This window comes from Schistocerca serialis, chromosome 1, assembly GCF_023864345.2.
Source record: "Schistocerca serialis cubense isolate TAMUIC-IGC-003099 chromosome 1, iqSchSeri2.2, whole genome shotgun sequence".
Taxonomy (NCBI): domain Eukaryota; kingdom Metazoa; phylum Arthropoda; class Insecta; order Orthoptera; family Acrididae; genus Schistocerca; species Schistocerca serialis.
In genome coordinates this window covers 1,198,179,729-1,198,195,422 of record NC_064638.1, presented here as the reverse complement: position 1 = coordinate 1,198,195,422, position 15,694 = coordinate 1,198,179,729, and the positions used below count along the sequence as shown (strand labels likewise).

The following is a 15,694-nucleotide window of genomic DNA, read 5'->3' as shown; positions in this document are numbered from 1 at the left end:
ACATTGGTGAACGGAATAAGAAGAAACCTTAATGTATGGTAAAATGAAAGGAACCCGCTGTTTTATAGTGATTTGCTGGAAATATATATGAAAATACGAAATCAACTCTGTCAGCGATTATGCAGAAAGTTCCAAGTAAAGTATCTTTATAATTACATAGCCTTGACGGGCTAGTGTCACGTGACAGTGACGTTCTACGAGAATTGGTTCTAGAAAGGTGTAACGTAACATCTCTGCCAGTATAAGTGTGGAGCCGGAGTGGATCGTGGTAAATAGTTTCGTTGTGACTTCGCTTAAATTTTTACCAACGTTTTGTTGAAACTTTAAAAATGCCTCGACGTGGACGAAGTTCTCCTCCCCCAAGGTAAATTAAATTTATGTCGCACCTGAGTATAAATTATACTTTTTTTTTTTTTTTTAATCAAAACGTAGTTATTATTCTGTCCCAGAATGGTAAGCGGACAGTATTTTCAGGTGTATCCATTTTGTGATTTAGTAAGATCTTCGGCTGACAAGGAAGCTTAACAGATGAAATGTTTCGATATAGTTTCTGTAGTTTTGGTTAATCCCGAACCAGCAATCAGCCGCGCTGTTTTTTTTTTTTTTAAAAAAAACTTCTAAGTTTGTCTTTAAGAGGCGTATGAAGCTGATGAACAAAAAATGCTTTAACTTTCTTTAAAAATTAGACGGTACAAGTGACTAATTACTACATATTGCATCAGACTTGTATGTTCCTGTTTTGTCGCCGTCATGAAGATTGCCCAATGAATAGAAAAGTGAGCTTCAGCTGTCGTTACAGTTATTCACAGCGAAATAAAATATTTCATTGAAATGCTTAGGTCAGAAGTACATGTTCAGAACCTCTGTTTATCATTTATATTAGCGCATCTTAGCCTTTTTATTTGTTGGTGCAGGACATTTTTTTTCCCCCCACAATTTGTGAAAGGACAAGGAAGAACGTGACAGTACGGCATGTGTGCTATTGGATTTTTGTTACACATACTAACACTTCGTTAATCATATTTACGGTAAAAAAATTTCCGTAATGAGTACGGCAGATTACGTAATCCAGTCCAGTAACTTCTTATATTAGATTAGGTCACATCAGATCTACTATTCGTTCCAGTAAATTTACAGGGCCTAGTGAGGATTTCACACCATGTTAGACAAAGGAGGATACACAATAAATTTTTACAAAGCAACACAAGTATGTTGATGTATTTCCCACAGATCCTTAGTGAAATGGACCTCGTGGATTTTTAATACACTGAGGTGATATAATATTTTAGCTGTTGTCATGCGTCATCAAATAGAAAAATCATTTAAACAACTGACTGCATTATTGCCCTGAGTTTGTACAGAAGTCAGGTGGTATTAATACTATCATTGTTTGTTATTAATAGTCGTATATATACCAGTTGAGTCTACTAATAAATTCATAAATGGAGTAGGAGTTGGTCACCAATAAATCCTTTAGGCACCTCTTAAACTGAACTTTGATAGTAAAACAACTTATGACCTCTGGAAAGTCACAAAAATGTGTGTTCCAGAAAAGTGAACAACAAAGTGACATCAAATATTTGTTAAGATTATTATTCTTATTCCTAGTACTGATTCTATGAATTGAGTTGGTAGTTCGAAAAAGATAAAGAGCTATGTCATTGAGTAATAAGTAATACATTCAAAGCAGTAGCTAGTATCCAAAGTGCCACTGCAGTATGTTCTTGAGTTCACACTGCAAATAATTCTTAATTCCTGTGTTTGGGCCCGGAAAACTTATGCCCATAGAATTCCATCATCAGTGTGTAACATGCAGTGTCTTTGAGTTACATACTATTCATATGTACACTCGGTTCATAGTTATGGCATTCTTTTTTGGGGAACAGATATACAAAATATGAACAGTTTTAAAACCCCAGAAAAGAGCCTTAAGAATAATAACCAAGAATAGTAGTCAAGCTCATTGTAAAGATCTGTTAACAACACTGGGGATTTTAACAGCTCCTTGTGAATACATTTACCACTCATTTGTACACATCAAAAAAAATTAGTAATTACTGCACAAACAGCTCTGTTCATGACCATGGACCAAGAGCTAGACTCGGTTAACATTTACCAAGGAAAAAAAGCATAAAACTCAATACTGCATTCTCTACCAAGGAATAAAACTGTGCAATAAATTACCAGAAGAGATTAAAGAAATTATGAACATACACCTATTTAAAAAGGCAGCTAGAAAGTACCTGTTATGCAATAAATTTTATACATTGAAAGATCACTTAAATGAAACAGAGTAGGGATTTGGTAAAAAAATGTATTACAAATAATAATCCACATAAAACCTTCACACTGTTATTTCCCTTCTCTAGAAAAACGTACCCTAAGCTATGTGTAGCACAATACTAACACCTATTCCTCTTTCTGAGCTCAACATCACACTCATTATAGAGGGATGCTGACTCAGTTTTTCAGTATAGCATATGGAAAGTTGTGGTACAGAAAATGGCCCAGAGAGAGAGAGAGAGAGAGAGAGAGAGAGAGAGAGAGAGAGAGAGAGAGAGATGAGAGAGAGAGATGAGAGAGAGAGAGATGAGAGATGAGAGAGAGAGAGATGAGAGAGAGAGAGAGATGAGAGAGAGAGAGATGAGAGATGAGAGAGAGAGAGATGAGAGAGAGAGAGATGAGAGAGAGAGAGATGAGAGAGAGAGAGAGATGAGAGATGAGAGAGAGATGAGAGATGAGAGAGAGATGAGAGATGAGAGAGAGATGAGAGATGAGAGAGAGATGAGAGATGAGAGAGAGATGAGAGATGAGAGAGAGATGAGAGATGAGAGAGAGATGAGAGATGAGAGAGAGATGAGAGAGAGATGAGAGATGAGAGAGAGATGAGAGATGAGAGATGAGAGATGAGATGAGAGATGAGAGAGAGATGAGAGATGAGATGAGAGATGAGAGAGAGATGAGAGATGAGAGAGAGATGAGGGAGAGAGATGGGAGAGAGAGATGAGAGAGATATGAGAGAGAGAGAGAGAGAGATATGAGAGAGAGAGAGAGAGATGAGAGAGAGAGTGAGTGCAGTGAATGATAGTGAGATATGAGTGAACAGTGTAGCATTACATTGTTTAATAAGTTGTGTGTGTGTGTGTGTGTGTGAAAAAAAAATAATTACCAGGTGTAAATCTAATGATTATCTCTAAATAGAAGTGCACATGTATGCGAATTAGCTTAAAATAAATTGGTCTAAATTTGTAAATACTTAGACATGTCCTATACCCTTGTAAAAAGAGATCCACAGATGAATAAAGCTGCTGCTGCTGCTACTACTACTACTACTATGTTGCCCGCTTCCCTCCCCCCCCCCCCCCCCCCCCCAAAAAAATAAATAAATAAATAAAAATAAGCAGATACATTAAAAAAAGATGCTGTGATTTACCAAACAGGAAAGCACTGGTAGATACACAGCAAAAACAACAGAATCACATACACAAATATCAAGCTTTCGCAACCCATGGTTACTTCATCAGGAAAGAGGGAAAGGCGAAGGGATGTGGGTTTTAAGGGAGAGGGTAAGGAGTCATTCCAATCCCGGGAGCGGAAAGAGCAGAAATAAGCAGATAGATAAATAAATAAATCCTGTCTTGCATTAAGGAATAACAATAAGCATAGTATGCCAGCTTTTTATTTTTATATTGTGTGTGTTGACAACATTTGCATTGCATATATAGACTTGTTTGGGTGCTTTAACAATTATGTAGTGTGCACCTTCCAGTTGAATTTAACAAGATGTAATCCTAAAAATTTAAATCAACTTCTTCTCTTATATAAGTTTTAGTTGCCAATAAGTATTTTTACCAAGTTTAATGAAGAAGAGTTGGCTAGGCACTGTTCATGAATGAAATTTTATTAGACAGTCTAAGACTCCACTTGATTTGCTATTTATTGCAATGTTTGTATCATCTGTAAACAAACCAAACTGTGCAACTGGTAATATTACAGATGAAGGGTCATTGATACACACAAGAGAAAGTAAGGCCACTAAGATTGAACGTTCTGGGATAAATGGTAAACAAAATTCTTAAAAGTATCATTGACTGATTTTCTGCGAATGGTCTTGCCCTCAGCTTTAAAAAGACCCAACATATTCAGTGCACATCTAGAGGTACTACACCAATGATAATTTTAATACATGGCGAGGAAATAATAAATTGGATGCAAACTTCAGAATTCTTAAGTGTCCACCTGGATGAGAATTTAAATTGGAAAAAAACACATTTCGGAACTCCTAAAACAACTTAGTTCAGGCGTATTTGCGCTTAGAATTATTGCAAATCTTGGAGAGAGAAATCGGTAAGCTGACATATTTTGCGTATTTTCAATCAATGATGCCATATGGAATAATGTCCTGGGATAACTTACCATGAAGAAAGAAAGTCTTCATTGTGTAAAAATGTGCAGTAAGAATAATGTGGTGCTCACCCAAGATCATCTTGTAGAAATCTGTTTAAGGAGTTGGGCATTTTGACTTCTGCTTCACTGTATATTTATCCCCTCATGAAATTTGTTGTAAATAATCTACTGAATTTCAAAAGGAACAATGATGTACATATTTACAATACCAGAAGGAAAAATGTTCATTACTCCACATTAAGGTTGTCTTCAGCACTAAAATGGGGCACACAGTGCTGCAACAAAAATTTTTCATCACTTGCCAACTGTCATAAAATGTCTGACAGTAAAGTAAAACTTGAAAACAAAGTGGAAAAAGTTTTTCCTTGACAACTTCTTCTATTCTGGAGAAGAACGTCTATTATTGTAATGTGGTATAAGGCGGTGGGCAAGACCCCCTAACCCACATCATCTGTATGTCTTCTTGTTTTGGAAAAAACCTCAGAAATGTTCAGAATGTACCATATTATGTGCAAATTAATTTGTGATGTGAATCTAAAATGATCCATACACACACATATATTTATGCAAATGCACCTCCTACACACGTGACTACCGTCAATGGCATGTCAGAAGCTGAGGACTGCCAGAGACAGTGGTCGCGTGTGTCATAGTATCGTAATTGGTCTAACGTGAGTTAGCTTTGGGGGAAAGACAACAGTGAAATAAAGTAGGACTTTATTATTAAGTGTTACATTTTTCATTCATGTCATGAAAACTGCACATAGAACTCCAGTTCGTATCTTTGAGGTGTTTTCTGAAGTAATCAGTTTTCGGCTTACTGACTAACCTCTTGAAATTACATTTAGTAGTTTTTTGTGTTGTTCATTGTTAACATTTAACAAGACATTGCCTGTCGTGGACTTAGAGGCCGTTGGCTATTGGTTGTGAAATGATTGTGTTCATTAAACCTTTCTTTTAAGATATTGTCAACGGCTGGCTGTCAGCAATTAGCTATCCTAGTTAGAAAATATATGGTAGGAATTAAGTGATAGTGTTACTGTGGTAAATTTGTACTGGAAGAGTTTGTTGCAAAACCTATCTATATTAAAATCACCAGCAACCACTATTTCTTTGCTTCTATTGTTAACTAGTTCAGTACAGCTTCAAGATGATTTATAAACAGATCAGTCACCTGCAGGTGCTCAGTATACACTTCCTGTATGAAGGATTTATTATGACATTCTACTTCTGTTCCACATGCTGCTCGAGGCAAAATTTGTGAATGTCTATGTTCTTAAATTTGACAATTCCTGAGTAATGTGGCAACTCCTTTTTCCATTTCTGCTCTATCAAAGTGAGATGCTAACCTAAATGCTGTAACACTTACTGCGTCTGTACTTGTGATCACTGATATTTAGGAAGGCAGATAAACTGGTTTTCATGACTGTAAGTTAATTCATCAGTGCGGATAAGTAATTCATTGATTTCACCTTTTAGTCATAGAATGTTTTGATGCATTATAGATAGCCAGCAATTCACATTGACTGAGATAATATTGGGTAGAAAAAATTTATGCCGATAGGCTCTCCTTTACCATAAATCACTACCATTTGGTTCGAAATATGTTATCACAATTAAAAATTCCAACGAAGTGGGATGTGTGTTTTAATGACATTTGGGTTAAAGCTGATTGGGATCCTTGGCTTTTTTGTACAAATGAGACTATAACACCTTCCTGATTGAACTTTCACTCTGCAAGGGTCTCTTTGTTATTGCAAATTGCACGGAAGATGGATATTCTACTCTCTTTCTAGAGGAGCAATTATAGGGCAGAAAAGAATATGGCCCAAATAACTGCGTAAGTCACAGTCTAAGAACTATTTCCAAAATGGAATTCCTTTGACAGCATTTTTATGCCATTGACTGTCATATTATGGAAAAATAATGAAAATAAAAATGTTGTCATTGCCAGAAAAATAACAATACTTCATTTTGACTGTGACCCGATGCAACAGAAATCATTCATTGAAATTTCTCCTGCACCGAATTTTACACTGAAAATTAAAATGTTGTAGGCTGAGACTTAATCTGGAGAACAATATTTGTAGGAAATGCTGTGGCCAGTAGGTACTGATTAATTTTTGGCACATTTTTAGTCTCCGAAGAATTTGTGTAACTGTGCTATGCGCAACTACCTTGAAGCGAAATGAAGTAGATTGTCAAGAGGGTTAAGGGATAAGAAAGAAATTACATTGTTTGTCTATACTATCCTAAGAGTTGGAAATAAATTGATGTAATTTGTTTGAACACCCTACAGCAGAAAGTCTCAGGGCAGAGTGCAAACTAGTTAAATTTTATATGGGTGCTACCTTTTTTACGGATTCATACTGATGGGATGGAGGTGAAAATATTGATACTTGCTTCAGACTTTGCTTCCATGATAGGCATCATGTAGAACATGCTCATACATGTTCATCATTTCTAGAAAAGCAGAAGTGTCATGAAGAGGTAGAAGTTGCTTGAATGATTTTGTTTAGTAAGAAGTTATTTTGGGTTACAACAAATTCCAAAATACTAGTATAGCTAATGAATGTTGGCACTTTTATGCTGACTGAAGATAAAGTTAATACTGCCAGATTTCTCTGCTCCAAGCATCCCTGTAAGAAAGACCAAGTTTGGTGCACATGTCTCCTAGAGCCTATATGGGTAAGCTAATCATCACATTGATACAGAAAGAAAGAAAATATGAAATACAGAAATTACTTAATTACTTACAGCTCTGTTTGCGTGCTGCAGCAGGAAAAGATTTACTTGTGTAATTATCAGTAGTCCTGTCCCCACTGGGAAACATAGGCAACATGTTTTGCTGTGTTATACATTTTGCCAAAATAAGGAAATTTTTTGAAGTTTTCATTCTAATGTTTTTAAAGTAAATTGACACTGGGACTTCTTCTTAGGTCCTAGAAATAGCTGCACCTAGATCAATGTTTCCACACAATTTGTTATTGTAGGATTATTTGACAGCTTCCACAAATTTATCTTCTTAGTGTCAAGTGTAATTACACTGTATAGGATACGTCATGTTGATTGATCTGCTTTCTGCTGATTATTCGCATCTTTCCTGCATGATATTTCAACTGTGTGACTTGCAGTCTTCTTCAGGTGCTGTCTGATACCAATTCCAGTATGAAACGAATCCGGTACTTATGCCTATGTTGGGCTAGGCACTCTGTCCATGGTATGCACTGACCAATGCAAGCAGACTAGCATTTTCTTCTAGCCACGGCTTTGCCGACCACTATGCACATACTTTGTGGTTATTATCTGTTGTCAGTCTTGCTGTATTAAGTTCTGAATGACATCCAAGCCATGCTATTTGTTTTATCTTCAAATTGTTATCATTTACATCCTCCTGTGATCTGGGACATTCTGTTAACATGGTATGCCATGTTAGGTGTTCTGTCTGAAGTCCTTGCATGGCAGGAGCAGCTGCAGTGTTATTTTTCAGGCTGATTGCATTGAAATTGCTGCTCGAGACTCTGAAGAATGTCCTCAGGTATTGTCTGTTGCCTGAGGTACCATTTCACGTGTGTTCTTTGCTACATTTACTGGGCAGTTATTTCTAACTCCATCATCATACTTAGGCCCTTTGAGGTCTTCATGCAATTGCTGACTTTGTTGCCTGTCTGGTGTGCCTTTGGTGCACCTTGCACCTGATGTCAATGGTCCTGGTCATCTGGCCAGTGTATGCCATACCACATTCACATGGTATGTGGTAAATGCACGATTTCTGTTGATGTAGGCCATCCTTCACACTTCTTCGTAGGAGAGCCTTAATCTTGGTAGGTGGGTGGAACATGATTTTAATGTTATGTTTGTGGAGAATTCCCCAAGATATGGCAAATAGGCAACCTTCTGCATTTCTTCCTGCACCTCTTCAGGAACCTCTGACAGGGAAACAGAGCGCAGTGCCTTTTGAACATCTTCAGAAGAGTATCAATTTCTGTAGAAAATAGATTGTAGATATTCTGTGCTGGGTGATGGCAACTGCTGGCTTGCCGGTACAAGTCGGTGTGAGTGAGTTCGTGTTACACACTGTCCACTGAAGGTGCATCTGCCTTCCTCTTAACCAATACATCTGGAATGAGAGTAGTCCATCCTTCTCCAGTTTGTTAGGGTGGCATGAGTTTACGTGTTCCAAGAAAGCATCGAACTTTTCCCTCCCGTGCGGCCATATGAGAAAGGTGTCACTCATGTACCTAGAAAAAAAAGTATTCAGTGTAAATGCCTCATCTTCAAATTTTTCTATAAAGGATATCTAAAAACATTACAAATGTAGTATCTGCTTAATTGGCTAAGTGATAATTACATTTAAATATTTTCTGTTAAATAAATGTGTACAGAAAGGTCGGAACAAGACTCCTGAGTTAATTAGTTTCCACCACTATTGAGTTCCTGGTCCAGTTAATATTTATTTTCTAAATGAATTTTCCCCCATTTGTAAACACCTTTAATGATAGAACTTTTGAAATGTTGCAGTTTTGTCATTTGAAACGATTGTTTCCTTTAACCTGAAATGAAAACTAAATTCCTTTATTTATACGGTGATGCTTCATACTTCAATTCCATTTTAACTTTGATTTTCATGGCTCGTAATAGGATATTGTTTTCTAAAATACCCAATAAACAGAAGTGAGATTACTACTCAATTTATGAATCATTAAGTGGCAGAAATGGCAGCTAACCTTGCTGCTTGATTCATATTGTTAGTGGGGTAAAGTGAGAGCCTGCCTGGCACAGAGTAGTAGGTTCAGTGTATAGCCCTCAGTTGGAATTGTTAGAGCTTTTTGTTGACAACTGTAAGCATATTCAATGCTTATTGATAGTTAATCACCCTGCTGTCTTATGATAACTTATTCTCAATAAAATCTCTTTGGATTTATTGTTGTCAATTCAGTGTCTCTAGCAGTTCAAAAGGCATATTCTACTTGCATTCAATTGGTTTGAATGATTTGGAGTATGAAGATTCCAATCTAAGAACAGTGATATTTAGGAGCACAAACAATATTCTGTTAATTCATCTTTCATCATTCAACACTCAATAGTTTGCAAAAAGCTTTAAACTGTGTACCACTAAGTAGCTTGAAAACTTTGCACACTGAATTTGTAGAATGTGTGTGTTTTTCAGATTTGGAAATGAGCCTTTACAATTAAATCCACTCATTCTCTGAGATGTTAATTAATCAGAATAACATTTTTTTCATGGCTGCACAGTGCTGTGGCTCACAATGAAGTACTGGAAATTTGGGAAGCTCTAAAACTATTTCTGTAGCTCATAGTTAGTGACATACTTTTATTTTTTTAGACAGCTAGATATTTTTGACCATCCCATTAAAGTTGAACTCTTACATGTTAGGGTACACTGCCCTTCACCGTCTTCTGCAAATTTACACAAGAAGAAACTCTAGGATATTTTATTGCATTGACATGTTCTGAAAGTCTTCATTTGCAACAGTGTTAGCTAATATTTAAATACGAGAAAATGTTATGTCTTGTGAGAAAAAGTAGCAGTTACAAATATTAAAAATAATTGGAAAATAGCTTAAGTACAGGCCACAATTCCGTTTAACACTGTAATTCACTAATGTTGTCTACCATGATTTGTTTCAGTAATTGCTGCTAATTTTTGTATGGGTCCACCTGAACATGTCCTCTAAGACTTAATTTTTGGCACTCTTGAGCTGCTTTCATTATCCTTAGTTATCCATTACTCAATGCTGTACAGGGTGTCCCAGTAGGAATGGTCAGTATTCAAGGATATGACAGGAAAGATTTGGGGTCTAAAATCCATGCATTAAGAGCTGTGAACGCTTGTTGATGTGTTTCACAGTAACAAAGGTAAGTGCTCATACCTCAAAGGTATGTATTTCAGTGCCTGTGTTTGCTCTCGTATCTCTGAATGTTGATAATTCCTCCTGGGGCACTCTGTACAGGCTGCTGCATTGCTCACATTGTTTTGTAAACTTTCCATCTTTGCCCAGATCTTCTTGGCTTAATTACATAAACAACCATACCTTGAAAATATGTATATATAGTGGGTACTGGTTCAAACAATTAGCCTTGTTATGTGTTAGTGAGAATCCTATCAAGGACACTGATGATTTTATTCATCCCTTAAGCAGAAAACTCTTGATCATTTTGAACTTAGTACAGGCTTTTACAGCCTTGTAAACACCTGGAATGACAGAGAAATATCACTGTCAGTCACCTCCATCTGAATTAGAAATTGAATGGGAGTTAAAACAGTTAAGATAATACTAATGGTAATTCAGCTATTGGCAGACTTGATTACATTTGAAACAGGGTTCAATCTCGAACTGTTAAAATACCTATTCATCTGACAAGGCAGCTGGTGGCATGTATAGAGAAATACAAAGTTGCAAAACACAGAAATGTCTTAAAGTACACCATTAAGCCATAGCTTGGGACAGCTGTGCAATATGAATGCAATAGAGGTGTGATGGAGAGGAGAATATAAAATGGAATAATCAGTTTTTATCTTAAAGTTAGTGGCAAACTTTGATTTGCTAGTAGGATGGATTGAAACTGTAATGAGGTCTCACACATTCCATGAAAGTCACTTCTGTGACTTACACTGAATGGCTAATAAAACATGCAGGCTCCAGATGAGGTTTGAACTTGAAGAAACAGTGTATATACAAAACAAGGCATCACAGATGGGCCCAATCTTGACTAACTTTCATAAATCAAAGAAATGCTGAAAACTGTCATTTGGTACACAATACTAAATACATGGTCAAAAATGTTTTTGATCATTTTTACTGTTGAAACCTCCTGCTAGATTAAAACTGTGCTGTACTGCAACTTTAACCTGAGCTTGTAGTATTGTGTAAGCTATGAGACATCTCCTCCCCCTCCTCCAGTTTTGTGTAAGATGTTCTCACCAATTAAGCCATCCAAGCATTCTTCACATTGTCTATCTGCAAAACATGTACTTGTCATGAGGGAGTTTGGTTGCTTGGCTTGGTCCATGTTCTTCATTAATGGATAAAGATGTGAAAGATGTAATTCATCGTAAAATGTAAATACAAAAACATTTTAAAGTAGCTGTGAATGTAATGCTAAGGATGATAGTCTGACAAATTTAGTCACAAATGATTATATAAGGTATCATGTATCAAAAATAGCTTATGTGATATTTATGATGCCGTTGTTAAACTGTGACCTCCGGTTACTAAAATCTTGACAGCAATCAAATTCTAGATTTCCGTAGACTGTATCTTCAATAAAATTGCTCTTTACATTAAAATGAAGATTGCAAAATATTGTAAATTCATGTGCAATGTTGATCCCAGTCAGTAAAATTACTAATGCCCACATTTTGCAGACAATTGACTTACTCCTTGGAAAATATAAGTCTTTATTTTGGCTGTTGTATTTCTACAAAATCATGTGCATTATACCCCATGGGGTGCTACTAACATCTAAAGTATCACAATATAGTGTGTTTTTTCCTTCTTTCTAGAGCTGCCCCAGTGCCTGCTCGTGCACCACAGCACAACCAGCCAGCTCATCCTCATCCTCAACAAGCAGCACCTCCAATGATGCAAGCAGAGCAACCGTCTATGTTTAAGCAGATGGCAGCAACGGCTGGTGGAGTAGCTGTTGGTTCTGCAGTGGTAAGTTCTTTCTTATATTTAGTCAAGATTATTCTGCATTATGAAGTGGAAAATATCAAAATCGTTAATAATATTGTATCACATATTTACAGGGTCATACATTGGGACACGGCCTTACTTCAATGTTCAGTGGGGGTGGTGGCTCTAGTGCCGACGCTGTTCCTGAAGCACAAGCACCAGGACCACAACAGAGTTACAGTAACCAGCCAACGGAACCAACCGGACCTTGTGCGTGGGAAATAAAGCAGTTCCTACAGTGCGCTCAGCAGCAGAGTGACCTTTCACTTTGTGAAGGTTTCAATGAAGCTCTGCGGCAGTGCAAAACGTCAAATCGTAAGTGATGAACCTACAGTAAACTAATGATAAATTTGTAGTTACCTGTTTGAGCAGACTTGGATGGGTGACCATCCAGCCCGTCGTGTGCTGTTGTCATTTTTCGGGGTGCACTCAGCCTCGTGACGCCAATTGAGGAGCTACTTGACTGAATAGTAGTGGCTGCAGTCAAGAATACCATCATAACGACCGGGAGAGCGGTGTGCTGACCCCTCCTACCTGCATCCTCTACTGAGGATGACACGGCGGTCGGATGGTCCCAGTAGGCCAATCCTGGCCTGGAGACGGAGTGGGGTGTTTGAGCTGTGAACAAATTAAATGGGTGCATTAGTCAAATTCAATAGCAGGGCTCGATGTGCTACATGAAACACGCACAAGTAGTCATTGTGCATTGAACTTTCAGTTGTAACTACCCCAAATTGTTTTTAAGATGTAAGACTTTGGTGTTTCGGACTACATATATATTTTTGGGGGAGGGATTAAAAAATCAGCACATTACATAAGTGGTGGTTTCATCATCTTCAGTCTGAAGACTGGTATGACGCATTTCTCGACACTGCTCTATCCTGTGATAGCCACTTCAAGTCTGCATTACTACTCCCACATAAATAGATTGGAAGCTGCTTACTGTGGTCAAGTTTTATTCTTGTAATAAAACTGCTTCCACAATTCCTTGGTTCTTGGGATGTGTCCTATCAATCAATCCCTTCCTTTAGTCAGGTTATGCCATAATTTTTTTACCCAGTTTGACTTAGTACCTAATTAGTTACTAGATAAGATCACTCGATAATCTGGATCATCTTTCTGTAGCACCACATCTTAAAAGCTAAACTACTTACTGTGGAAGTTTCACTTCCACATATGGCTGCACCTGAGCCAAATGCCTTAAGGAAAGGCTTCGTAACACTTAATTTTATCCTTGATTTTAAAATTTTTTTTTCCAGAAACACTTACATTGCTATCGTGAGTTTAAATTTTGTATCCTCTCTACTTCACCCATGGTTGCTTTCTGTGGTGCCCATATAATATAACTTACATTTAGTTTCTCATTTACCTATCTAATTTCCTCAGCACTGCCTGACTTAATCGGATGTTACAACCCCTCAAGACAATCTGTTCCATTCAGCTGACCTTTGTGGGCCATCTATCAGAATTAGTGTCATTGGCAGTCCTAATAGTATTTATTTCTTCTCCAGGAATTATAATATTTTTTCCCCCCAAATTTCTCCTCCTTACTATCAAATTCTAGTATCCTGTCACAGTTAATTGATCGTCCTCAAGGATCTGAATAATTTATTTAATCTTGTCAAATGTTCTTTAAATCTTTTCATTTGTAGAGCTTAGTTGTCATATAAATTTGTACTACTTTATTGGATGGTGGCTTTGTATCTAGATTGGCTATTCACTATACTGTTCATAACAGCTTAGCCATGTTCCTGTTTTCTTATTCATTATTAGACCTACTCCTGCATTACCTCTATCTGATTTTGTAAAACAGTAGTGTCGATTCTCTGAACTAATTGGGGGAAATGGGTGTGTGGAAAATCAGTTCATTCAGATAATCAAACTATGTACTTTAATTTATTGGTAAAGAACAAGATATAATTATAACATGAATTTTTATTACTATAGAGGTAGGTGCAGTAGGAACATTAGTAGTACAGCCTAAACAAAAAATATGTAATACATGTGCACTTTCTGTTGAATTAACACTTAAAAATCCTTCATTTTGATCAGTCCATGCAAAAGTACCTGCTTATGAGTCGTTAAGTCAGTCACTTTTTTCAGGACAAATATCTAATACTGTTTGCTTTCTTTTGAGCATCAAAACCTTGCAAGGCATTATCTAAATATGGAAATACTTGAGAAGCAGCTGGTATGTTTACCTCTTCATTTTCTGGACCACTAGTTGAAGTGCTTTCACTGAAAAGTTTTTACTGCTCCACTATCATGCACAATTGATGCCCTGGATCTGTAGCGTTGACACTGTCGTATATGTGGTGTCCAAAAGACACACTTTTTGATCCTGCAGCCGGTATGAATTAAGATACAAAGGAATTGACATCAGCTGCCAGTGGGCATTGATTTAAGTCAGTGGGAAAAGTTGAAAATTTGTGCCAGACCGGGATTGGTTGGATGTGGGACGATGGCAGCTTTGCCATAATAGTAATAGCGGTCTATCTATGTGTGTCCTTACACTTTTGAATCGTCTGTGATTGGCTCACTTTTCTTTTTCCGGATTTAATCCCCACCTTTTTTATTTTTGCAGTTTCTAATTTCTTTTGAGTCACCGGGGTTTCATGTTTCATATCACAAGGCAATGCTAACTTTTGATGCCTAAAACACAAAGAAGTTATAAAGAACAGATATTAATGTACCAGCACAAACTCCAGCCTTCACTATCAGCATATCACTTTTCCAACTATTTCCTTTCTTGTCAAGGCTGGATAATTAGTACATTATTAAACCCACCTTGGCATACATATCAAAAATAAATTCAGAACTTAAGCATGTCATCTACTCTTAAAATTCTAATTTTCGTATAGACATGATTCAACATGATTCATATAATAGTTTGCACAGTGTTTTAAAATATTTGGCAAAACCAATATTTGTATTAATGGTTTGTTATTTTCTCTTGATTGTAGGAATTGATATGGTGGACTGGGTTTAAGTGCTAAGCAGCTGTCAGAACTAAAGAACAGAAAAAATGCATGTGCACTTCTAGTTTTTGGATCCTACAATAACCATTTGACTTTTGTCTCTTATGTTATTTAATTCTGATAATGGCTGCTTAGCAGTTGGAAAAAGTCAACCCTCTTAATTTCTGTGATAAAATTTCAATAAAACAAATTTTGAATAATAGATTGCATACTCCTTAAACAATGTCTAGTTTAACATTAATTTTTAACTTAAGAAAAATTAAAACTTCGAGAAAGTATGCATTTATTTATACTTCCCAATTACATTTTGCAGACTTGCCTCTTTGAGCGGAACTGGACATCAGCGGGATAGTTGAATTTGCTGTTGAAGCATGAAGTAGCAGCATGAAAATTCTAGTCTCAGTGAACAAAAATATCAAAGCCTAGGTGTAAAATTTCCAACTCTTCTTGGAGCTATTATCCAATATTGCTGTGTTAATATTCACTTGACAACTGAGAAAGTTTTCATTATGATGTAAAACAGAGTACTGAGAAATAAAGTTAAAGGTTGTAAAGTTGTTAGTGTTGATCTTGAATGTATATGTTGAAAATAAAATTGACATAAAAGGC

At 36.7% G+C, this 15,694-nt stretch overlaps 1 protein-coding gene across 1 annotated transcript; it reads left to right on the top strand.

Annotated features, from left to right (window-relative positions):
• The first annotated feature begins 204 nt into the window (after positions 1–204).
• LOC126418938 (coiled-coil-helix-coiled-coil-helix domain-containing protein 10, mitochondrial) lies at positions 205–15,694 on the top strand. Its single transcript, XM_050085978.1, has 4 exons — positions 205–364; positions 11,936–12,089; positions 12,182–12,422; positions 15,399–15,694. Exons 1-4 carry the CDS (start codon positions 330–332, stop codon positions 15,410–15,412), a joined length of 444 nt encoding a protein of 147 aa, XP_049941935.1. The 5' UTR covers positions 205–329; the 3' UTR covers positions 15,413–15,694.

Excerpts from the sequence above, each read along its gene's own strand:
- LOC126418938 (XM_050085978.1), top strand. The coding sequence starts at position 330 with ATGCCTCGACGTGGACGAAGTTCTCCTCCCCCAAG. Across the intron at positions 365-11,935 it reads CGAAGTTCTCCTCCCCCAAG|AGCTGCCCCAGTGCCTGCTC; the intron begins GTAAATTAAATT and ends CCTTCTTTCTAG. Across the intron at positions 12,090-12,181 it reads TAGCTGTTGGTTCTGCAGTG|GGTCATACATTGGGACACGG; the intron begins GTAAGTTCTTTC and ends ACATATTTACAG.